We start from the raw sequence: 25,492 nt of genomic DNA, 5'->3' as shown, positions 1-25,492 counted from the left end.
TCCACATCAGAATTAGATTAACAGGTAGGCTCTCACTTATTTCCTGAATCCAATATTTAAACGTAAACCAATATAAGAAAACCACAGATGATTTGGTTATTTATCACATGGCTGTTTGTGGTAACTTGCAGTTCAGCCACTGTATGCCACATATTGTATGGCAACAGTCAATACACCTCAACAGTAATCCATTGGCTATAAAATGCAATGAGGTGTCCTGACGTAGCGAAAAGGAAGTTTACGTTGTGCATTAGCAACACTCTTACTGTTAAACTGGAGCAGACTGTGGGATTTTCATACAACCTTTGATTCAGTATTCAGATCCCGTCCAATAATGATCAGTAGTAATGCCTCTCTTTACTGAGTATCACCTCAGTCATAAAGTGTATTTGGACTTGAACTTACTTCTCTGATCAGTGAAAATAGTTGAGTTTTCTAAGTTATTTTGTGGGTTCTCATAAGTTTAATGTGTTCCTGCCAATCTCTTCTTAACTTTCATTATTCAAATTACAGAAAACATGTTTATCTAGTCCTTCAATAACAAGCTCCAATATTAATTTGGTGAATCTTTTTGGTTTTTAGTGACATGACATCTTTTATTTATTCACATGTTGTGGGCATCAGTGGATAAACCAACGTTTACTGCCTGACCCTAATTGCCCAGAGGACAGTTAGAGTTAACCAGATTACTATGAGCCTGGAGTCACATGTAGGCTAGACCAGGTAAGGACAGCAGCTTCCTTCCCTAAAGGACATTAGTGCAACAGATAGGTTTTTCTTGAAAATTGAGTGATAATCATGATTAGATTCCTAATTCCAGATTTTTAAAAATTGAATTCAAAATCAACCATTGGCCATGGCAGGATTTGAACCCGGGTCACAAGAATGTTACTTGGGTCTCTAGGCCATCACTTTCCTCTTAAGTTAAGTTTAAATTTCCCGCAAAAGACACAAACAGCATCAGATTGCGCTCTCATGTTCAATGCTCCAACATTTTATTTAATTGATGAGTTACACTGTTGATGTCTCTAGCATGAGAGATGTAGAATGAAATTTAAGAAATTAAGTCAGAGAATTTCTTCATGCAGCAAGTCATGAAGCTGGGCAATGTATGAGAGGCCATAGATATTGGAGCAAAATCAGGCCATTCACCCTATCGTGTTTGCTCTGGCATTTGAGCATGGCTGCTGTGTTTCTCAACCCCATTCTCCTGTCTTCTCCCCATAGTCCTTGATCCCCTTAATAATCAAGAAATTATCGATCGCTTTCTTAAATACACTCTGTGACTTGGCCTCCACAGAATCCATGGCAATGATTCACCACCTTTTGGCTGAAGAAATGCTTCCCCATCTCAGTTCTAAAGGATCGTCCCTTCCTTTGGATCCTTGTCTCTCCTACAAGTAGAAACATCTTCTTTATATCCACTCTATCCAGGCCTCTCAGTATTCTAAAAATTTAAATGAGATCCTTCCCTCTTTCTTCTGACTTCTATTGAATACAGACCCAGAACCCTCAGCCATTCCACATATGACAAGCCCTCATTTCCAGGATCATTCTTGTTAACATCCTCTGGATCCCCTCCAAGGCCAACACATCCTTCCTTAGATACCCAGAACTGCTTGCAATATTCCAAATATGCTCTGATCAGAGCCTTATATAGCCCTAGCAGTACATCCCTGCTTTGATGTTCTAGCCCTCTCGAAATGAAATTGTAAGGAGCATCCAGGATGGTTTTTTTGTAAGGAGCATCCAGGGAGATTTTATAGAGCAACATGTAAATAGTCTAACTCGGGAAGGGGCCATACCGGGCCTGGTGTTGGGAAATGAGCTTGGCCAGGTGGTTGATGTTTCAGTCGGGGATTACTTTGGGAATAATGATCACTATTCCATAAGTTTTAGAATACTTGTGGACAAAGACAAGAATAGTCCTAAAGGAAATTGGGAGAAGGCCAACTATACCAAAATTCAGTGGGAGCTGGGGAATGTCGATTGGGAGCAGCTCTGGGGAATGTCGATTGGGAGCAGCTCTGGGGAATGTAGATTGGGAGCAGCTGTTTGAAGGTAAATCCATATTTGATATGTGGGAGGCGTTTAAAGAGAGATTGGTTAGAATTCAGGAGAGGCATGTTCCTGTGGAAATGAGGGATCAAAATGGCAAGGTTAGGGAACCATTGATGACAGGTGAAATTGTGAGACTAGCTAAGAAGAAACAGGATAAATACATAAGGTCTAGGCGACTGAAGACAGACAAAGCTTTGGAAGAATATCTGGAATGTAGGACGAACCTGAAACAAGGAATTAAGAGGGTGAAAAGAGGTCATGAGATATCTTTAGCAAACAGGATTAAGGAAAATCCCAAAACCTTTTGTTCACATATAAAGAGCAAGCGAGTAACAGGAGAAAGGGTTGACCTACTCAAGGACAAAGGAGGAAAATCCTGCCATGGCCTACTGAACCTACCTGTTAATCTGAAGAGAATCCTAAACTGGGATTCCCAGGTTTCTGAAACCTTTCCCCATTAAGAAAATAGCCCATATCTCTATTTTTCCTACCAAAGTGTATAACCTCACCGTTTCCCACCTTGTATTCCATCTGCCACTTCTCTGCCCACTCTCCTAACCTGCCCAAGTCTTTCTGCAGTCTCCCCACTTGTTCAACACTAGTTGAACCGATCGCATCTCCAACTCCCCTCCCCCAAGTCCCTCCTCCCTACCTTTTATCTTAGCCTGCTGGATACACTTTCCTCATTCCTGAAGAAGGGCTTATGCCCGAAATGTCGAATCTCCTGTTCCTTGGATGCTACCTGACCTGCTGCGCTTTTCCAGCAACACATTTTCAACACTAGTAGTCCCCCCACCTAACTTTGTGTCAGCTGCAAACTGAGCAAAAATGTTCTTGGTTTCTTCATCTAGACTGTTAATTTATAATATTATTAGCTGTGGTCCCAACACTAAGTAAATGCTACTCCATGAGGGAGAAGCTGGTGTAGCAGTAATGTATCTGGACTTACAATTCAGTAGCCCACGTTAATGCCTTGTGAGGTAATGAGTTCAAATCCCACCATATCAGATGGTGGCATTTCAAATCATAAAATCTGGAATTGAAGACTATTCACAGTAATGGTGACCATGAAACTATCATTGATTTATTATTATTTAGAGACAAGTTCAGTAGCACTTCCTGACTTAGCTTATTTGAGATTCAAATCAATGGCAACTTGACTCATTCTTAACCTCCTCCAGAAATGCCGAGAAAGCCACTCCGTTGAAGACAAATGAAGGATGGGCAACAAATACTGACCTCACCATTGATGCCCAGACCCCTATCAAAGAATAAAGACAAACTCCATATATTTGTCTTGGTTCTTTATGTCATGACACCATGTCTGCCATTTGCAGCACTGGAGATGGAAAGGAAGTGATAAGCAGTTTCCACAAAGATTTATATTTGCAATTCACTATAGTTGATGATTTGACTGTACAAGACAGAACTTTATTCTTAGGCTTGCCAATCACATAGAGTCATAGAGTCATAGAGATGTACAGCACGGAAATTGACCCTTCGGTCCAACTTGTCCATGCCGACCAGATATCCCAACCAATCTAGTCCCACCTGCAAGCACACAGCCCATATCCCTCCAAACCCTTCCTATTCATATACCCATCCAGATGCCTTTTAAATGTTGCAATTGTACTAGCCTCCACCACTTCCTCTGGCAGCTCATTCTGTACTCATACCGCCCTCTGCATGAAGATGTTGCCGCTAAGATCTTTTTTATATCTTTCCCTTGTCACCCTAAACCTATGCCCTCCAGTTCATGACTCTCCCACCCCAGGGAAAATTCTTTGCCTATTTATCCTATCCATGACTCCCATGATTTTGTATACCTCTATAAGGTCACCCCTCAACCTCCAATGCTCCAGGGAAAACAGCCCTAGCCTATTCAACCTCTCCCTATAGCTCAAATCCCCCAACCCTGGCAACATCCTTGTAAATCTTTTTTGAACCCTTTCAAGTTTCACAACATAGGAAGGAGATAGAAAAAGACTAGAATTGCACGCAATATTCCAACAGTGGCTAACTAATGTCCTGTATAGCCATAACATGTCCTCCCAAATTATGTACTCAATACTCTGACCAATAAAGGAAAGCATACCAAATGCCTTCTTCACTATCCTGTCTACCTGCAACTCCACTTTCAAGGAGCTATGAACTTGCACTCCAAGGTCTCTTTGTTCAGCAACACTCCCGAGGACCTTAACATTAAGTGTATAAGTCCTGCTAAGATTTGCTTTCCCAAAAAGTAGCACCTCACATTTATCTAAATTAAACTCCATCTGCCACTTCTCAGCCCATTAGCCCATCTAATCAAGATCCCATTGTAATCTGAGGTAACCTTCTTCGCTGTCCACTGCACCTCTAATTTAGGTGTCATCTGCAAATTTACTAACTATACCTCTTATGCTCGCATCCAAATCATTTATATAAATGATGAAAAGTAGAAGACCCAGCATCGATCCTTGTGGCACTCCACTGGTCACAGGCCTCCAGTCTGATAAACAACCCTCCCCCACCACCCTCTGTCTTCTACCTTTGAGCCAGTTCTGTATCCAAATGGCTAGTTGAGAACCTTGTCGAATGCCTTACTGAAGTCCATATAGATCACGTCTGCCATTCTGCCCTTATCAATCCTTTGTTACTTCTTCCAAAAACTCAATCAAGTTTGTGAGACATGATTTCCCATGCACAAAGCCATGTTGACTATCTCTAATCAGTCCTTCTCTTTCCAAACACATGCACATCCTGTCCCTCAGGATTCGCTCCAACAACCTGCCCACCACTGATATCAGCCAGATCCATAGTTCCCTGGCTTGTCCCTACCACCTTTTTTAAACAGTGGCACCACGTTTGCCAACCTCCCGTCTTCAGGCACCTCACCCATGACTATCGATGACACAAATAGCTCAGCAAGAGGCCCAGCAATCACTTCTCTAGCTTCCCACAGAGTTCTAGGGTACACCTGATCAGGTCCTGGGGATTTACCACATTTATGCATTTCAAGACATCCAGCACTTCCTCCTCTGTAATATGGACATTTTTCAAGATGTCACCATCTATTTTCCCACATTCTATATCTTCCATATCCTTTTCTACAGTAAATACTGACGCAAAATATTTGTTTAGTATCTGCCCCATCTCCTGCGGCTCCACACAAAGGCTGCCTTGCTGATCTTTGAGGGGCACTATTTTCTCCCTAGTTACCCTTTTGCCTTTAATGTATTTGTAAATCCCTTTGGATTCTCCTTAACTCTATTTGCCAAAGCTATCTCATGTCCCCTTTTTTCCCTCCTGATTTCCCTCTTAAATATGCTCCTACTGCATTTAAACTCTTCTAAGGATGCACTCGATATATCCTGTCTATACTTGACTTATTCTTCCTTCTTTTTCTCAACCAAAACCTCAAATCCTTTAGTCATCCAGCATCCCCTGTACCTACCAGCCTTTCCTTTCTCTGGATTCTCGTGATCGCTTTTCTGAAGGCTTCCCATTTTCTAGTCTTCCCTTTACCTGTGAACATCTGTCCCCAATCAGCTTTTGAAAGTTCTTGCCTAACACCATCAAAATTGGCCTTCCTCCGATTTAGAACTTCAGCTTTTAGATCTGGTCTACCCTTTTCCATCACTATTTTAAAATAAAGGTCGGTGACTTAAAAAGTTGTGTAATTTAGATCTCAATATTATAAATTGTTGCTGAAGACTAAGTGAGTGGCTGAAATTATTGTATATGGATTTCAACTGAGGTACATGTGAGATAATTTTTGATGGAAATGATTCGATCATATATTACCTAATTGGGGAAAAGCTAGGAATATTGAGGGTTCAAAGAGATGTAACAGTCCACGCACACAGATTAGTATTATTCAATGTGTTACAAAAATTGATTAAAAGGACTAATGGACAATTAACCTTTTTGACAAGAGGACTGGAATATAAAGGGAAGGTTTTTCCACAGCAGTACCAAGGTCTGAATATTAAAGTATTGTATACTGTTCTGCTTGGGCACCTTAGAAAGGCCTTGGAAGGAATATATTCACTGGAATGATACAAGGTAAATTACTTCATTTTATTCCCTGGAATATTGAAAAAGTCAGAACCTACACAACACGAGGCTATAGCTCAACGGGTTACTTAAAATCAAAATCATTTGGAGCAGCATTCCAAAAGCTTGTGATTTTAAACAAACCTGTTGGATTATAACCTGATGTCATGTCACTTCTGACTTTGTCCACCCTAGTTCAAGACTGGCATCTCGACATCATGGAATATTGGAAGTCAAAGAACAGCCTGTTTGAGGTTTCTTGAATTTTGAAAGGAGATGAAATGGTAGATTTCAGGCTGTTTCTCTGATGATAAGAAGGGTCTAGGAGAAGGGAAAATAATCATAAAATCAGAGCTAGGCAATTTATAACAGAAACGAAGAAACATTTCTTAATATAAGTGTAGTCAAAATATTGAACTCTTTGCCACAAAAAAAGTACATATTAGCTTCAATTAGTATTTTAAATCTGACATTGATCAAACAAGTGTAACTGTCCAAACTAAGTGGATGAATTTAAGATAGAGATCAACAATAACATCACTGAATATAGAAGATTAAACTGGAGGGGCAGAATGGTCTCCTTATTCTATGTAGCCTTAGGTGTTCATTATAAAAGATATTATCAGCAACATCTGAAAACTTGAAATATTCACTAGCCAACAGCTTCTTTTAAAAATCTGTAAAGAATGATCTGTTGTTTATTGTTGTTTGCATCTCTGGTTCCAGATGAGATACACCTTTTTTCAAGATTGTGTTTGGCTCACGCAAAGGGCTAAGGCTATATTTGCTATCTGAAGGGGAAAGGAAAATCACTGCATCATTAGGCCAAGCTGATTGGGCCAATGGTTCTCAGGAGAGCAGGCAATATCATGCAATAGGAGCACTTAGTTTATTAATGAGTGTCATTAGTCATTTACAGATGTTATTGTGGAGCTTTTTCACTGATAAAATGTTTGAAGCTTCATTTGAGGCAGTTATGCATTAACAAGACAACAGTCCTTAACCTTTTGCTTTTTCCTCACGATGGAATCTTGCCAGAGGTATGAAGCAATTGCTTTATAAATTGAACAACTCACTGCAGGGCAGTACACTACTCAGTTTGATTTCACAAGCATCTGAGTTAATAAAGGTTAGATGACTTGGGGAAAAATTCAGAGAGACACAAACGAATGGAAACAATTCAGAGTGGTGCTCAAAAAATTCAGATTTCTTGGGTCTCACTCAACTCAGAAACATGGCCATTGAAACTCAGAGGATTTTCTATAATTCATAAAATCTACAATATCATCACCTTCTCTCAAAGTTCCTAATGCTTGGAACCTTCCTGAATAGAAGAACATCCCAGCATTTCTCAGGAACGTTGTCAACGGAGTTGTCTTAAACAATGCTCTCTGTTTTGGCTAGTATTGATCAATCAACCACTATCAGAAACTCAATTATTAGTTATCCCATTGTTGTTTGTGAAACCTTGCTGTGCAACAATTGTCTGTTAAACTTGCCTGCATTATAGCATTGAATTTACTTTAAAACAGTACTGCGTTAGCTTGAAAGCACTTTGGTTCATCTTGGGATCATGCACTTTGCCTGTATAGATGCAGAATCATATTCTTTTTGATCAGGATTTGAATTCAGCTCTAATCAGCAGAGGGGCTCTGAGTAAAATTGTGATTAGTCTGATCAAAAAGTGTAGGTTAGCTCACTAGCCTAATAGAACAGAATCCAAGTTACTGCCAGCTGTCTAATAGAATGAAAAAACATACAGCACAGCAAAACATCCAACATCATATGAAATAATAATACAATATCACCCAGTTTCATTATGCAGAGAACATTCGGTCCATCTGGTCTCTTCTGGCTCCTTGATTAATCTAACTCTGCTTGCTCTTTCCACAGAGCACTACAAGTGAATATTAAATTCCCCTTTTTGAAAACAACTTGTGAAATCACTTCCAATACTCTTTCAAGACAGCATATTCCAGATCATAACAGCTGATACTTATTTTGAAAAACGAAGAAATGCTGTGAAATTTACTAGCTACCTTAACTTGTCAGTGAAGTGCTTCAAAACTATTCATGCAGTGAATTCTATTAAAATTCATCAATCTTGGTACACAACAAGGTAATACAGCTCATCTGCACCAGTAATACTGCACAAACAGTAGTTTACTAGGCAAACTGCTTGTCAAAGGAGGAATGGCGGCTAGGATAGCTGGGAGAATTCCCTATTCTAACAAAGCATACCTGGAGTAGTTGAAAAATATCAAACTGAACAGCCAGCAGGGGTTAGAATACATTTTTGACTGACGTAGCCTTAAGAGGCTGAAGGGCCTTTTTCTGTAATATAGAACCCACACTCCCTTATTCCTCCTTCCTGCCATCAGGCTGCATAAGTTGCCATAGCTTTTGAATCACACTGTTTAAAACATATGACTTTAAAGACTCTAAGGACAAGAGTTCTAGCTTTGTGTCATGTGAAGGCAAGTTGCACTAAAAATTGTATTGTTTTGTATTCAAATTTCTGCTCATCAACTTATTTGCATAGCAAAGAACCTGACATGAACCAGTGGAATTGGGCAGCATTTCAGATCTACATTTGTGGTTAAAATAAAAGATATGCATTAAAATATATTCCTTCATATATCTTAGAGTGTAGCTGGAGCAGTTTGATTAATACATCTGAAAATGGGTTAGTGCAAAGAATAACACCAGTAAATGTCATTATGCCACCAGAGAGAATTTTTTAAAAAAAATTGAAAATGACTTTTCAAACCAGATAAAATGAGCTTCATTGGTGTGAATAGTCAGTTTTATGATAAATTGAGGTTTCTTTTTCAAAAAAATGCTAATGTCATTTTGTACCAGATCCACAGCAAACTTACTGAGGAAGGATCACTTGACTGGAAACATTAACTCTGATTTCTCTCCACAGATGCTGTAGAACTTTTCCAGCAATTTCTGTTTTTGTCTCTGATTTACAGCATCCGCAATTCTTTCAGTTTTTACTTAGCATATACTTACCTGTTTTCAAGGTAGAAATCTCCCCTCCATCTTCTCCACAGCATTTATAGATGGGCAGTCAATCTTAGCCTTGCCGGTGAAACCCACATCCCATGAGTGACATTAAAAATGGACACTGGTCTTTAAGAGTGGTTAGCACTGCTGCCTCACAGCACCAGGGTCCCAGGTTTGATTTCAGCCTTGGGCAACTGTCTGTGTGGAGTTTGCACATTCTCCCTGTGTCTGCATGGATTTCCTCCGGGTGCTCCGTTTTCCTCCCACAGTCCGAAGATTTGCAGGCCAGGTGAATTGGCCATGCTAAATTGCCCATAGTGTTAAGCGCAATAGTCAGAGGGAAATGGATCTGGGTGGGTTACTCTTCGGAGGGTCGGTGTGGACTGGTTGGGCCGAAGGGCCTGTTTCCACACTGTGGGGAATTTAATCTAATCTAATCTAAGTTTCAGACTTTCAGGTAATCTTTATATATTTTTCTCTCCTGTTATTTCAGAATTCTTATTGTTCAGATTTGTGCTGTCTCCTTTACTGTTGCTGGGTGCTCTTTAAAATTTTTCCCATGTCCTCAGTCAACCTAGGAATAGTCTAGAAAATAGAAGTTCATATCCCACCAGTCCAGTTTGAGAATTGAATTCAGTTTCATAAAATCTGAAAATACGTGTCTAGTGTCAGTATAAATGAACATGAAACTTGGAGTGACATAAGAACCCATTTAGGGAGGAAAAAATGCAGTCTTTAAAAGTCTGGACCTCATACAGGATTCTGGTCCTGCATGAAAATAGTGCTTTTTCAGTGCTTTCTAAAAGCATGTCACTTGCAATTTGGAACATTAACACAGAAAATAGGAGCAGGAGTAGACTGTTTGGCCCTTCGCAGTAATGCTATTTCTTTCACATCATGAGATGTCTTCTTTCAGTGCAGTAGGGGGGAGGGGGTAATGGAATGTGGCTACTGGAACATGATCAATAGGTAAAGTGCAATGTGTTTTGTTCTTAAATCCCCATTTGCAGAGTCAGAAATGACCAATTCTAGCATCGCAACTTAAAACAGTTGACCGATTGAATATCAGACAGCATTCCTTCTCTTTGTGCAAAGGGCTGGCTTTTTACAACCAACCTTGACACAACAGTCACAAAGTCAGCAGCAAACACTGCATGAACCTGTCATGCCCAAAGTTTGCCATGAACATCGAAGTTGAATTAAGATCTCAATCCTTTGGCAAAATGGAAAAGAGTAAGCTAAATCGTCAGATATTTTTCAGCAATAAATAATTGCTCACTGGACTCATTAACCTTTATGAATATTGATTATGTTTTATTTGCCTTCAACTGCTTGAACCCTTTTGGCACTAATAGAAGCAATTATTAGCTGGAGTAGTTAAAAAATGATAGAAGGCTGAAAGTTCAAGCCAACCGTTATCTCCAAAACTTCTTGTTTTTAAAGACAAAGTCCATCTCTGTTACAGAGTCTGTTGAACGCTTGTACATTTTCTACATGCTGAATGCTAATTGGGTGGCAGGTGATTGTAGAAAATTGTTTGTAAACAAGACAGACAAGTTCTTCTAACAATAAAATTAAGGTCAGAGGGAACTGGGGAGCAATTGTCCACTAATTGGAGTTACTGGAGTAGGGATCCTGGAGAACCACGCAGGATTCCACATATCTGATCCTCAGCCAAGGGCAAACCTCTGGATTAAGTGTGTAGTGGTAAGGACCAAAACATGGAGCTGGTGCACCTGCTGGGGGATGGTAACTAGAATTGTCAATGAACCACTTTAATTTAATTATTCCTGTTCCCACTAGGATTCTATAGTGGCTCAGGGATTGAATGTGACCACATTTCCAGAGAGCTGGGGTTACCAGCTGGGGGTATGGGAAGGTATCCCTCACTCATAGGCACCTAATGCTCAATTGAGGCACCCAGACTCTCAGAAAGGGTGTCTGCATTGCAAACCATCTTCTGCCCTTGCATGAAATACACCCCTGCCCACTTGCCCCCTCCCTACAATCTGCATCCTAACCTACTTACCTCTTGAGACACAATTCCTGGTGGTGACCCAGTCTATTATTAGCACTAAAATAAAACAAAGTACTGCGGATTCTGATGATCAGAAACAAGAATAGAAACTGCAGGAGAAACTCAGCAGGTCTGGCAGCATCTGTGGAGAGAAAGCAAGGTTGATGGCAGCCAGAGACTGGGCATCTGCTCAGCCAGATAATAGATGATCCCAGGGTTCCAGTCATTAATGGCTTTGTGAAACTGCACAGACAGGCACTGGGACAGTAGTGGGGGTTGTGAGAGGTTGGATTGAAGGATGGAGGATTCCACCAAAGTTATTTGTACCATAATGGCCCGGTATGCATGCATCTGGTTGTCTCCATGGCCAAGTTGGTGACTGATATGGAAAGCCAGGTCTAGCACATTCAATGTCTCACATATGCATATGAAACTGCACTCCATTGCTCTCACCATGGAAGCTCAGCAATTGACCTCACTTCAGGTGCCTCATTCTCTTAGGGAGACCAGAGGTAGCCAGCAGGTTCCCATTGAAGAAAACAGCCACACACTGAACCCCAACAGTTTTCTCTCAGAACACTCCAGAGATATCTGGCTCCTTCACCTTCCCAATTTCAAAGCTTGCAGAGTCCAAACTGAGGAGGGTGCGCTTGCATATTGACATCTTGATGGTGACATCTTGAAAATTGTCCATATTACAGAGGAAGAAGTGCTGGATATCTTGAAATGCATAAAGGTGGATAAATCCTCAGGACATGGTCAGGTGCACTCTAGAACTCTGCGGGAAGCTAGAGAAATGATTGCTGGGCCTCTTGCTGAGATATTTGTATCATCGATAGTTGCAGGTGAGGTGCTAGAAGACTGGAGGTTGGCTAACATGGTGCCACTGTTTAAGAAGGATGGTAAGAACAGGTTAGGGAACTATAGACCAGTAAGCCTGACATCGGTGGTGGGCAGGTTGTTGGAGGGAATCCTGAGGGACAGGATGTACATACATTTGGAAAGACAAGGCCTAATTAGGGATAGTCAACATGGCTTTGTGCGTGGGAAATCATGTCTCACGAACTTGATTGAGTTTTTTGAAAAAGTGACAAAGAGGATTGATGAGGGGCAGAGTGGTAGATGTGATCTATATGGACTTCAGTAAGGCATGGGAGACTGGTTAGCAAGGTTAGATTTCATGTAATACAGGGAGAACTAGCCATTTGGATACAGAACTGGCTCAAAGGTAGAAGACAGAGGGTGGTGGTGGTGGTGGAGGGTTGTTTATCAGTCTGGAGGCCTGTGACCAGTGGAGTGCCACAAGGATCAGTGCTGGGTCCTCTACTTTTTGTCATTTATATAAATGATTTGGATGTGAGCATGAGTGGTATAGTTCGTAAGTTTGCAGATTACACCAAAATTGGAGGTGCAGTGGGCAGCGAAGAAGGTTATCTCAGATTACAACAGGATCTTGATTAGATGGACCAATGGGCTGAGAAGTGGCAGATGGAGTTTAATTCAGATAAATGTGAGGTGCTGCATTTTGGGAAAGCAAATCTTAGCAGGATGTATACACTTAATGGTAAGGTCCTCGGGAGTATTGCTGTACAAAGAGACCTTGGAGTGCAGGTTCATAGCTCCTTGGAAGTGGAGTCACAGGTAGACAGGATAATGAAGAAGGTATTTGGTATGCTTTTCTTTATTGGTCAGAGTTTGAGTACAGGAGTTGGGAGGTCTTGTTGCGGCTGGACAGGACATTGGTTAGGCCACTGCAGGAATATTGCATGCAATTCTGGTATCCTTCCTATCGGAAAGATGTTGTGAAACTTGAAAGGGTTCAGAAAAGATTTACAAGGATGTTGCCAGGGTTGGCGGATTTGAGCTATAAGGAGAGGCTGAACCAGCTGGGGTGTTTTCCCTGGAGTGTCGGAGTCTGATTGGTGACCTTATAGAGGGTTACAAAATTATGAGGGGCATGGATAGAATAAATTGATGAAGTCTTTTCCCTGGTTTGGTGGAATCCAGAACTAGAGGGCATAGGTTTAGGGTGAGAGGGGAAAGAAATAAAAGAGACCTAAACAGCAACTTTTTCACACAGACGGTGGTACCTGTATGGAATAAGCTGCCAGAGGAAGTGGTGGAGGCTGGTACAATTGCAACATTTAAAAGGCATTTGAATGAGTGCATGAATATGAAAAGTTTGGAGGGATATGGGCCGGGTGCTGGCATGTGGGACTAGATTGAGTTGGGATATCTGGTCGACATGGACCAGTTGGACAGAAGGGTCTATATCCATACTAATCATCTCTATGACTCTATGACTCTCTATGGGCAAGACACTCTCAGAAGGCTAGGATCCTCTAGGCCCAGACGCCTCCAGATACAACTGATCAAATCTTCCATAGCAACAAGTCCAACTACAGAACAGACTCCCTCCACACCAGCTGCAGAAGTTGAAACTTTATTGAGATGTAGTGAGAAGGAAAGAAAGAAAATACTTAATGAGGACATATAGATGGCAAGCGTGACACATCACTGTAATTATGTTCCACTTTTTAATACACATATATGTGCATTTGCACTCTTAAAATGTTTATTTGTAGTACAGTGGTAGACTCCCTACCTCCAGTTAAAAAAAATATAAAATGGTTATCCAAGTGACTTTGTCACGATCATACCTAGTTTTGAAAGATAAAAGAATTTGTAATTGCCATGTATTGCTCACTGCTAACAAGAAATAGACTCCTTGACTGCAGATAACCTCAGATGTTAGAGATCCTTGAACTGTGACATTGATGACTGCAGCCAAGACATTGGACTTTAATACAGACAACACTAAGGTTAAAAGCAATGTAGACATGGGACCGAGATTGCACATTTCTTCCACGCTTAGAATCACCAGTTGTGATTCCATACATCCCTGGAGGAAAAGATTCATTCTTTGTATCACTTTTTTCAAGAAAATTCACTGTCATTCAAGTCTGGCAGTTCATATGTCTGCTGTCCATAATGTGCAATTTCTCGCAACAGATCACAACATGAAGTATTGCCTTTTTCAAGTTAAACTCTAACTTAAGGATACTGAAGCATTTCAGAGCAGTTGAGCAATTGACAAACATTCTGAAATGTTGGATGGTAGCCAATGAAGGAAGGGTCAAAAGCAGAGGCCTCAAAGATTACTCGCAAAGTGGAGCCTGTCATGGCAGCCTTCACTGCATACTTGGTACTATATGCTGAATGAAGCCTAAAGGGAAACTTAACCTTTATACCATGTGATATTTGTGGAGTATCTCACTGACTGCTGCTTTCTCCCTTACAGTCAATAAGACAAGTAATGGTTAGATACTTGAAAGTGAGATTGCCGAAGGATATCAAACGTATAATCAGATGGATAAAAGAAAACATTTATCCTCTGGAAAAGGTCATAGATTTCACAAATAACCAGCTCTGCATGTCCAATGCACTAAGCAGAGCTGCTTGCCAGAAAACCACAGAAATTTGTCAATTAAAGGATGAACAAATCCACCTCATTCATTCTGGAAATGGATTTCAATTAAATTATTTCTGGCTTTTCATGCTTTGTTCTGCCATGCCCTCTTGGATATTTTCCTTCCAGTTAATGCCCTAATCCTCATCCTTATCTTCATCCTCAGAAGATTGCTATCGAGCCCCCATGTCCTCTACATTCCGGGCATTCTCACTTTGTCAGCTCCAGTTGTGAATGACACAGCATAGCAAAATGATGTAACTCATCCTTCATGGACTACACTTTGTGACAACTCACTGGCTGATGCTGGAAATCAACCCCCGTTATTCCTGGACTTCCCATGAATGCGAGAATTTAATTAAACTACCAAAAATCCCAATTTGACTGCCTAATTGTTACCATAAGGTAATAAGATGGAGGAGCAGAATTGGGCCATTTGGCCCATCGAGTCTACTCCACCATTTAATCATGGATGATACATTTCTCAGCCCCATTCTCTTGTCTTCTTGATCCTCTCACTAATGAAGAATCGGTCTATCTCTGTCTTAAAATCACTCAATGACTTGGCCTCCATAGCTTTCTGCAGCAATGAGTTTCACAGATCAACCATGCTGTGATTGAAGATATTTCTCCTCATCTCAGTTCTAAAGAGCTGTCACTCACTTTGAGGCTATGCTTTCAGTCTTAGTCTCACCTACTACTTGAAACATCTACTCTACATTCAATCCATCCAGGCCTCTCACTAATCAGTACATTTCAATCAGAGCCTCCTCATCCTTGTAAACTCGATCAAGTACAGACTCAGAGTCCTCAACTGCACCTCACATGACAAGCCTGTCATCTCCAGGATCATTCTTGTAAACTTTCTCTGAATCCCCTCCAATGCCAGTGCATCCTTCTTAGATATGGGACCCACAACTGCTTAGTGTATTCCAAATGTGGTCTGATAACAGCCCTATACATCATGAGCAGTACTTCCCTGCACTTGTATTCTAGTCCTTTTGAAATGAATGGTAACATTGCATTTGCCTTCCTAACTGCCAGCTGAACCTGCATGTTAACCTGAAGAGAATCCTGTTCTGGGACTCCCGAGTCAATTTCTGCTTCAGATTTCTGAAGTATTTCCCTATTTAGAATATAGTCTCCACCTCTATTATACCTACCAAAGTGCATAACCTCACACTTTCTCAGATCGTACTCCATCTACTACTTGTTTGTCCTATTATCCTAGACTGACCACGTCCTTCTGCAGCCTCCCCACTTGATCAACACTAGCTATTCCTCCATCCATCTTTATCTCAACTGCAAGCTTAGCAACAATGTCCTCAGTTCCTTCGTCCAGATTGTTAATGTATAACGTGAATAATTGTGGTGCCAACACCGATCCCTTTGGAACTCCACTGGTCACCAGCTGCCATCCTGAAAAAATCCCCTTTATCTCCATTCTCTGTCTTCTACCAGTCAGCTAATTCTCTTTCCGTGCCAATATCTTGCCCTTAACACCATGGTCTCTTATTTCATTCAGCTGCCCCTTGTGCGCCTCCTTATCAAAGGCCTTCTGAAATCCAAACAGATCACGTCTGCAGGCTCTCCTTTGTCTACTGAAGAATGTACAAGATGTACAGCATGGAAACAGATCCTTCAATTCAACTTGACCATGCCAACCATATATCTTGAATTAATCTAGTCCCATTTGCCAGTATTTAGCCAATATCCCTCGAAACCACACTTATTCATATACCAATCAGATGCCTTTTAAATGTTGTCATTGTACCAGCCTCTGCCACATCCTCTGGGAGCTCATTCCATACACGCACCACCCTCTGCATGAAAAACTTACCCCTTAGCTCCCTTTTAAATCTTTCCCCTCTCATCTTAAACTTATGCCCTCCAGTTTTGGATTTCCCTAACCCAGGGAAAATTCTTTGACCATTCACCCTATCCATGCAACCATATGATTTTATAAACCTCGGTAATGTCACTACTCAACCTCCAATGCTCCAGAAAAAGTAGCCCCGCTTATTCCGCCACTTCCTATAACTCAAAGCCTCCAACCCTGGCAACATCAGAGTTAATCTTTTCTGAACCCTTTCAAGTTTAATATCTTTCCTATGGCAGGGAGTAACTTGCTGGTCATCTCTGCAAAGAATTCCAACAGATTTGTCAGGCATGACCTCCCCTTGATGAAGCTATGCTGACTCAACCCGATTTTACCATGCAATTCCAATCACTCCACAATGTCATCCTTCATTATGGACTCTAAGATATTATCAATGACCAAGGTCAGGCTAACCAGATTACAATTTTACGTCTTTTGTTCTTAACTTAAGAAGTTAAACCAGGGTGTTATATTAGCCTTTTTTCAGTCCTCTGGAACCCTCCCTGACTGCAGTGATTCCCAAAAGATCACCTGCAATGCTCTACAATCTCGTCAGCCAACTCCTTAAGAACTCCGATGTGTAGTCCATCTGGTCGAAGTGATTTATTCAGCTTCAGACCTTTCACTTTCCCCAGCCCCTTCTCCTTGGTGATGGTCACTACACTCACTTCTATCCCTGACTCTCTTGAAGTTCTGGTTTGCTGTTGGTGTCTTCCACTGTGAAGACAGAGGCAAAATACCTCTTCAGTTCCTCTGCTATATCTTTGTTCCCGTTACTACGTCTCTAGACTCATTTTCAGCAGTCCAATGTCCACTCCTGCTTCTTTCTCTTATAACTCCAAGAAACCTTTCGCAATCTTCTTTTATATCACTAGCTAGTTTACTCTCATATTTCATGTTCTGCCCCCTTCTTGCTTTTTTAGTCATCCTCTGCTGGTTTCTAAAGGCTTCCCAAATTCTCTGGCTTCCCACTAGTTTTCACCGCATTGAATGCTTTCTCTTTTGCTTTTCGCTGCTCCAATTTCCCCTGTCAGCCATGATTACCTTGTCCTCCCCTGTGTGTTTTTCTCAGGACAAAAGCAAATTACATCAGGTTCCTTCAGCAACAGAGAAAATATACATGATTTATTGTTATGTACTTCAACATGAATAGTAAAAGAAACAAAATTCAAACTTGTACATCGTAAACTTACACACATGCACACACAGGGTCTTCCTTTTGCCTTTTGATTTTACAATTGTTTCTTTCAGTGACTCTGAACATAATTTTTCTGTACTTCAGGTAGAAGTTTAGAGTCAGTTACTTTTCAGAGAGAGAGAGAGAAATAACTGGAGATTTCCTTGTTTCTTCTTGTTTTTAATTTCCCTTACAAAGTCCATGTTAATTTACAACCTGACCAATTAGGGAGTTATTACTGCTCCAACAGCAATTAGTTCAGGTGACCTGAATGTCCCCAAAATGTAACATTATCTCTCATGCGTCAGTTAGCTTCATTTGTTTATTTTCCAAACTGCAGATAACTCTTGTACATTCTCCACTTTTAAAGGCTGTGTCAATCTTTCTAATTTTCAGTCCACAGCCTAAAGAAAAGAGATGGTCTCTTAAAACAATTAGGCCATGCTGAAGCGATCCAGGCGTCAAAACTTCATCATAAGGAGGGGAGTCTGTAAAAGAGTCATCAGCTATGCTTGTAGGGGATAGCCCTTGTCTCCTAGGAGCTATCCTTATTTGACCCAAGGATCTTGGCTAGAAGCAGGGACTTGTGATTGTCTATTACATAGGCATCATGGTCATTCCCAGCTTGCCAGCTCCCAGATCTCCTAATTCAATTGAACATTGATAAACTGGAAACTATGAATTTGGCAGGTTGTGGTCAGGGCACTTACAACAATGTGGGTGCAGGCTATAGTGCCCTACACCTGGGGAGCCAGCAACAGTGGAGAATTCCACTGCCTGGCTATTGGCCTTGCGGAACTGTATATTTATTAGGATAAAAAAAGGTAATTTGGTTCACCTTATCTGCCTTGGTACACTAAAATAACATTATGAATCAGTGCCAATCTCCTACCTGTGCCCTATAATCCTGAATATTATTTCTATTTAAATCACATAATACCCTCTTGATTGCCTGAATTGTGCCTACCTCCACCACACATCGAGGCAGGGAATTCCATATCCTAACGACTTGCTGTGTGAAAATGTTTTTTCTCACCTCACATTTACATTGATTACAAATTATCTTATATTCTTGCCCTATGGTTCTAAATCTGGAATGAGCAGGAATAGTTTCTCTCGATCTACTTTGTCCAGTCCCACTTAATTTCGAAAACTTGCACCAAATCTCCTCTTTGCCTTCCTCTCTCCAAGGAGAACAATCCTAACCTCTTCAATCTAGCCTCATAACTGAAATTTGTCATCCCTAGAATCATTCTTGTAAACCTCCTCTGCACTTTCTCCACTGTATTTATATCCTGGTTGAAGTGTTCTGCCCAAAACCGCACAAAATGCTTCATCTGTGGTCTAACAATTGATTCTTGCAAGTTCAGTATAACCTCCTTGGTCCTGCACTCTCTGTATCTTTAACAAATCATGGCTGGTCCCTTCACGTACCCTGTCATATTTACTCTTCTGCACATATCCTGCTGCACACTCTTTAGGGTAGCATGCTTTATTTTATACTGTCTCTGCATGTTCTTTCAACCATGGTTTATCACCTCACATTTTCCCTGTATTGAACTTCATTTGCCATCTGTCTCCCACTCCATCAATTTGTTAATGTCCTTTTGACATTTCTTCACTGTCCTTCTCTCAGTTTACAGTGCTTACAAAGCTTTGAACCATCCATAACCTTGGAATTTATTTCCCAAGCACCAAGGTCTAGGTCATTAACAGCTATTAGGAAAAGGAAGGGTTCCAAAACTTACCCCGAGAGAGCTGAGCTACAAATCTTTCTCCTGCTCCTTAGCTATTTTCTTGTCCGTGTTTATTCTATGAGCTATAGCTTGTCACCCAAGTTTGTTGTGTGACACTATTATCAAATGCCTTTTGGAAGTCTGCATATACTACGTTTCTCAAGTAAGAGTAGAAATATTGAAATAGCACATGAATAAAATGAGTTAGGCTAATAATGTGAGGCAAATGCATGGAATTTCTAGTGAAATTCTGAAATTGGTGTTTGAAGCTTGAAAGGAAAATCAAGAGTTTTTCCAACCTGTTTCATTTAGTTGTATCTTTCTAACATTCTTCCCCATGCCACTCAAGGGAGTGGAAAATTCCACCCAAAGTTAACATTTTGAATCCAGTGCGATCCTTCTTCAGAATGGTTGGGAAGAAAGCTGCAAATCTGAAATGGTAGAAATGAACAGCATGCAATCTTCTAACTCCAACTGGACACAACAACTCATCCCTTCTCCTACTCTCCTCCTTTTGTAATGTGTTTTAATAAAATGCAGTACATCAGAGAGGCTTTCTTTGTTGCATATGACATCATGATAATCAAAAGTCTTGAAGTAAATTCCAGTAACCAACTGTTCAGTCTGTTAACAGATTAATTTAATAAATTGTACATGAGTCTTTTCAAAAAATACTACTAGATGTGTTAATGGGACTTAAATCAATCCTCAAACATTATAAATCTCTGCATAGCAGATGACATTTACTGAGAGGCAAGCAGTGAGTAATATGCTGCTCTGTGGATCAGCTTCCATGAATTGCTGGTGTACATTATTCTATATCATCACTTCCTGATCACAATAACCAGGCCAACTACCCTGAATACCTACTCAGCCTGCCCATCCCTCTCTAATCCAACTCCATGCCACTCTCCCTATGATTGTATCTTTTAAGATCAGGAGTGAGATCATAAAATCCCAACAGCATGGAAGCAGGCCATTAGGCCTTTCAAGTCCACATCAACCCTGTGAAGAACATCCCACCCAGACCCATCCTATCCCTGTAACCCGACAATTCCCATGACTAATCCATCTAACATACACAACCTGGACACTCTAGGCAATTTAACATGGCCAATCCACCTAATCTGCACATCTTTGGACTGTGGGGTGAAACCAGAGCCCCTGGAGGAAGCCCACGCAGACATGGAGAATGTGCAAACTCCACACAGACAGATGCCCAAGAGTGGAATCGAACCCAAGTCCGTGGCACTGTGAGGCAGCGGTGCTAACCACTGAGCCACGGCTCCACCTATGCTATGCTTAATGTTGCAAAATTAATCCTAAACATTCTAAAATGGCTCTCAGAGGCAAAAGATTGGATTGAGCACTGATGGCTGATGGGTTCAGGGCTGGTGACTGAAACAAAGTCTGTCACCTTGAGGAAAGAAATAATGAATACCTCAATTGTTGCTTCCCCAGAGCCTGGTATGCCAATAAACCACCAGTGAAGATTCAGTTCAATCCTCAATTCACCCATTTTCAGTGCTTTAGCAATCAGGCAAAAGTTACTATAAAAGAAATGAACAATTATAGATGAATTATTTAATTAGAAACTTTACATAAGTACTTTTCCACCTATGATCTCCTCCACAGACTTACAGTATTCCATCACCCCCTTTTCAAACCAGAATAACAGAAGGACTACAAGTAGGAGGTAGGGAGAAGCAGTGCATACTGCTCAAATGGCCTAAATCTGTGCAAAATATATTTTCTTCTGGTCAATGGAGAAGCAATGACTCAGATCACAGATCTTGGCGAAAACCCAGCTCCAACAATATCTTTGGTGGGGACTTCCCCTTTCCCAATGCTAATTTGAACTTGGCATCCAGTCTAGGGTATCTCCATGCATTCAGCAATTGTGATGCAATCAAATAAGCAACCTAAGAATAGGAATATACTGATTATCCTTCACTTTTTAAAACTATTTTGCAATATTATTGTAAAACTATGTTTTGTTTTATTAAACGTTTATTAAACTTCTTCCTTTATTCCATTATATAAAATTTTTGATTGTTCAGCAATACTTGTGACTAAATATGAACAATACAAAAAACAGCAGATGCTGGAAATCAGGAACAGAAACAGAAATTTCTGGAAAAATTCAGCAGGTCCGACAGCAGATATGGGGAGAAAGCAGAGTTAACATTTCGGGTCCTTGTGAAGAGGGGGTCACTGGATCCATATCGTTAAATCTGCTTTCACTGCACAGATGTTGCCAGATCTGCTGAGTTTTTCCAGAAATTTCTGGGGGGTTTTTTGTAACTAAATGCACTTAAAAACCTGGGAAGGTTTCAATGAGGTGTGACATTTTGTGGGTTGTTAACAGCAAGATTACAACTTAGAAGGTACAATTTTCATCAGTCAGTGATTTTGACAGATTGTCACCTACAGACACTTCAACAGTGCACCCTGCAGAGGAGCAGAAAACAGCAATTTCTGGATTTCCATGTTTAACTGTGCATGGCAGAAGTTGCTGGCAACTTCAAAGGCTAATGATGACATCATTAAAAGCACAAAATTCTTGCTAATATTCTTCTCGACAAGATTTAAGAATACTGTTGGGTAGTTAATAATAACTTTAAAGCTGCATGGCAATAACACATCAAAAAGCATGACCTTCAATAAAAGGAAGTAGGGAAAAATCACAACTTGTGTGGCAATGAATGTACATCAGATCGCCATTTCCCTTTGCATTAACATGAGTGAAGAAAAGATCAGGCAGAGTGCGCAATAGGCACCACTTCACTCCTTCCCTAAAAAAGTTATATTCTATTTCCAAAATCCTTTATGGTTCATCTGAAATGGCACCCTCATTTTAGCAGATGGTGCTAATCCAAAGAACACAATGGAGTTCATTTCTGTTTTACTCCAATTGGGCAATTAATTTCATTTAAACAAGGTAAGTGTTCATCCACTAATTCCACGTAGAGTAATCTCAAACTGTTTCTCATTAGCACCATTATTATTGTGCCCTAATGTCATCAGTGTTCATCTCCAGTGATTTGATTAATGCTCAACTGTCACTTAAAAGAACTTTTTGTTTCTCCCCAACTCCGAACTTTTTCAAGTGTAAGTGTTCAAAGAAAACAGACAGAGAAAGAAATTGATGATAACCCTCCAGGGCAATTTACGCCAGAATCCAGAAATTAACCTGGAGTCACCAGAAATTTAAGGTTAATCATGGACAGTTGACAGAATGATCTTGTGCATCCACCTCCAGGACAGCACTGGAACAAAGGGCAAAGAGACAATCCAGGCCACACTGTGATCCAGCTTACACTGGGATCCAGCCCAGACTAGCACCAGCCCACACTGGGAAATCTGTTTTACTAATTGTGTTCATTTAGTCATTCTTCGTACAATATCAATATGCATTGTAGATGGTTCTGGTTCCATCGAACAGCAAGGGAAGATGCACAGCGATTTTCCAACATGTTTCCCTCGAGGTACTGGTAGACCTTTTAACATGGTTCCTGTTTCAGTCTTAATTTGAATCCATTCACCACAATATGCACAATAGAAAGTTTCAGAATCTGATCTTTTCCCTTTGTCCATCCATTAGGCCTCTGTACTGCCCAAATGTTCGAGTTCAGTAGCGGAAGCTTTGAGTTGGGCTGATGACAATTTCTTTCGTCGGAATCCTTGCACGATCTGTTCAAATGTCTTTCCTTTTGTCTCGGGCACTTTGAAGTACGTGAATAAGGTGAAACCAAAGAGCAGCCCAGCAAAAATGACAAATACGTAAGGACCACACAGCTCCTGTGGAGAAAATGTGGAGAGAATGTCTTCAAAATAAATAGTGATCAATCAGCCTGAAGAGGATTGAATCAGAAATAGTTCCCAATTTGTACTTGAGTTATACGCCCACAAACGTTTATAGCAAAACGGAAAGCAAACTGGTCCAATACTGCTAGGGGAAAGTGAGGACTGCAGATGCGAGAGTATGGTACTGGAAAAGCACAGCAGGTCAGGCAGCATCCGAGGAGCAGGGGAAATCGATGTTTCGGACATAAGCCCTTCATCAGGAACAAAACTGCTGTTTCACAGCACCAGAAACCCATGTTTGATTCTATCCTTGGGTTCAAGGTTTGTGCGAAGATTTGTAGCTCGGGTGCTCGTTGTTGTGGTTCTGTTCGCCGAGCTGGAAGTTTTTGTTGCAAACGTTTCGTCCCCTGGCTAGGAGACATCATCAGTGCTCTGGAGCCTCCTGTGAAGCGCTTCTTTGATGTTTCTTCCAGTATTTATAGTGGTCTGTCCTTGCCGCTTCCGGGTGTCAGTTTCAGCTGTCCGCTGTAGTGGTTGGTATATTGGGTCCAGGTCGATGTGTTTGTTGATGGAGTTTGTGGATGAATGCCATGCCTCTAGGAATTCCCTGGCTGTTCTCTGTCTGGCTTGCCCTATGATAGTAGTGTTTTCCCAGTTGAATTCATGTTGCTTGTTGTCTGAGTGTGTGGCTACTAGGGATAGCTGGTCGTGTCGTTTCGTGGCTAGTTGATGTTCATGTATGCGGATTGTTAGCTGTCTTCCTGTTTGTCCTATATAGTGTTTTGTGCAGTCCTTGCATGGTATTTTGTAAACTACATTAGTTTTGCTCATGTTGGGTATTGGCTCCTTTGTTCTAGTAAGTTGTTGTCTGAGCGTGGCTGTTGGTTTGTGTGCCGTTATGAGTCCTAAGGGTTGCAGTCGTCTGGCTGTCAGTTCTGAAACGCTCCTGATGTATGGTAGTGTGGCTAGTCCTTTTGGTTGTGGCATGTCCTCGTTCCGTGGTCTATCTCTTAGGCATCTGTTGATAAAGTTGCGCGGGTATCCGTTTTTGGCAAATACCTTGAAGGGTGTTCCTCTTCCTCTTTTCGCAGTTCTGGTGTACTGCAGTGTGTTGTGGCTCTTTTGAATAGTGTCCTGATGCAGCTTCGTTTGTGTGTGTTGGGGTGGTTACTTTCTTAGTTTAGGAATTGGTCTGTGTGTGTTGTTTTCCTGTGTACCCTTGTGGTGAATTCCCCGTTCGGTGTTCTCTGTACTATCACGTCTAGGAATGGGAGTTGGCTATCCTTTTCTTCTTCTCTTGTGAATCGTGAACACTACTATCATAGGGCAAGCCAGACAGAGAACAGCCAGGGAATTCCTAGAGGCATGGCATTCATCCACAAACTCCATCAACAAACACATCGACCTGGACCCAATATACCAACCACTACAGCAGACAGCTGAAACTGACACCCGGAAGCGGCAAGGACAGACCACTATAAATACTGGAAGAAACATCAAAGAAGCGTTTTGCGGGAGGCTCCAGAGCACTGATGATGTCTCCTAGCCAGGGGACGAAACGTTTGCATCTATCCTTGGGTGACTGTGTGGAGTTTGCACATTCTCCTTGGGTTTCTTCTGGGTGCTCTGGTTTGCTCTCACAATCCAAAGATGTGCAGTATAGGTGAATTGGCCATGGTAAATATGGGGTTTTGGAGTTAGAGGAGGTGGCCAGATCTGGGTGGGATGTTCTTTAGGGGGTCAATGCATATTCGAAGGGTCAAATAGCCTCATTCTGCACTGTAGAGACTCAATGATTCTATGAACTTAATACTAATCCCTCTATCTCACCATAGCTCTCTATCAATCCCATTGTCCTGAAACCATTCTCTCCCTCCAGGTCTGCAAATTCCTCTGTTTCAAATATCGACCTAATTTTCCTTTGGAAGGTGCAATGTTCTCTGGTTCAAGCACTTCCTGTGGCACCTCAAGAGGAATCTTTTTCAGGGATACAGCAAAATGGCAAGTGAGTTGCGCTTGCCTAGAGGCAGCTATGGCTGTACAAGCCAAATGTCCCCCTGTGTTGTAACCAATCCACAATTTTAAAGTATTTCCATGTTCTAAAAATGCTCTGTGAAAGAAATTACTCTTTCACAATCTTAGAATAATTTGTGACACTTCATTGCTTAAGCTCCAACTTAATGCACTTTTTACCCTTTCAACATGTCAAAATCCTTCATTGCTTTATAATTGTTAATTTCATCGCCTGTCAATCTTGTCTGCTTCAAGTGAAACAGCTGTCATGTCACTAGTTTCT

At 41.1% G+C, this 25,492-nt stretch overlaps 1 protein-coding gene across 5 annotated transcripts in view; it reads right to left on the bottom strand.

Annotated features, from left to right (window-relative positions):
- The window catches only part of slc2a2 (solute carrier family 2 member 2), a 113,322-nt gene that overhangs the window by 46,815 nt on the left and 41,015 nt on the right, over positions 1 to 25,492 (bottom strand). The window contains exons 11-12 of one of the 5 annotated variants that reach the window (XM_060834636.1): positions 19,689 to 19,820; positions 6,384 to 6,420 (exon numbers count right to left, since the gene is read on the bottom strand). The exons of 1 other annotated variant lie outside the window; for it this stretch is intronic. In XM_060834636.1, the coding sequence (XP_060690619.1) occupies positions 19,734 to 19,820 (87 nt within the window). In that variant the 3' untranslated portion in view covers positions 6,384 to 6,420; positions 19,689 to 19,733. Of the gene's footprint in view, positions 1 to 6,255; positions 6,421 to 17,611; positions 19,821 to 21,444; positions 23,191 to 25,492 lie in introns of those variants that run through there. 3 more of the 5 variants (XM_060834637.1, XM_060834635.1, XM_060834634.1) reach the window with 3 other exon arrangements.

This window comes from Hemiscyllium ocellatum, chromosome 13 (assembly GCF_020745735.1).
Source record: "Hemiscyllium ocellatum isolate sHemOce1 chromosome 13, sHemOce1.pat.X.cur, whole genome shotgun sequence".
NCBI lineage: Eukaryota > Metazoa > Chordata > Chondrichthyes > Orectolobiformes > Hemiscylliidae > Hemiscyllium > Hemiscyllium ocellatum.
Note: the sequence above shows the minus strand (reverse complement) of the source record. Positions and strands in the feature narration are given on the sequence as shown.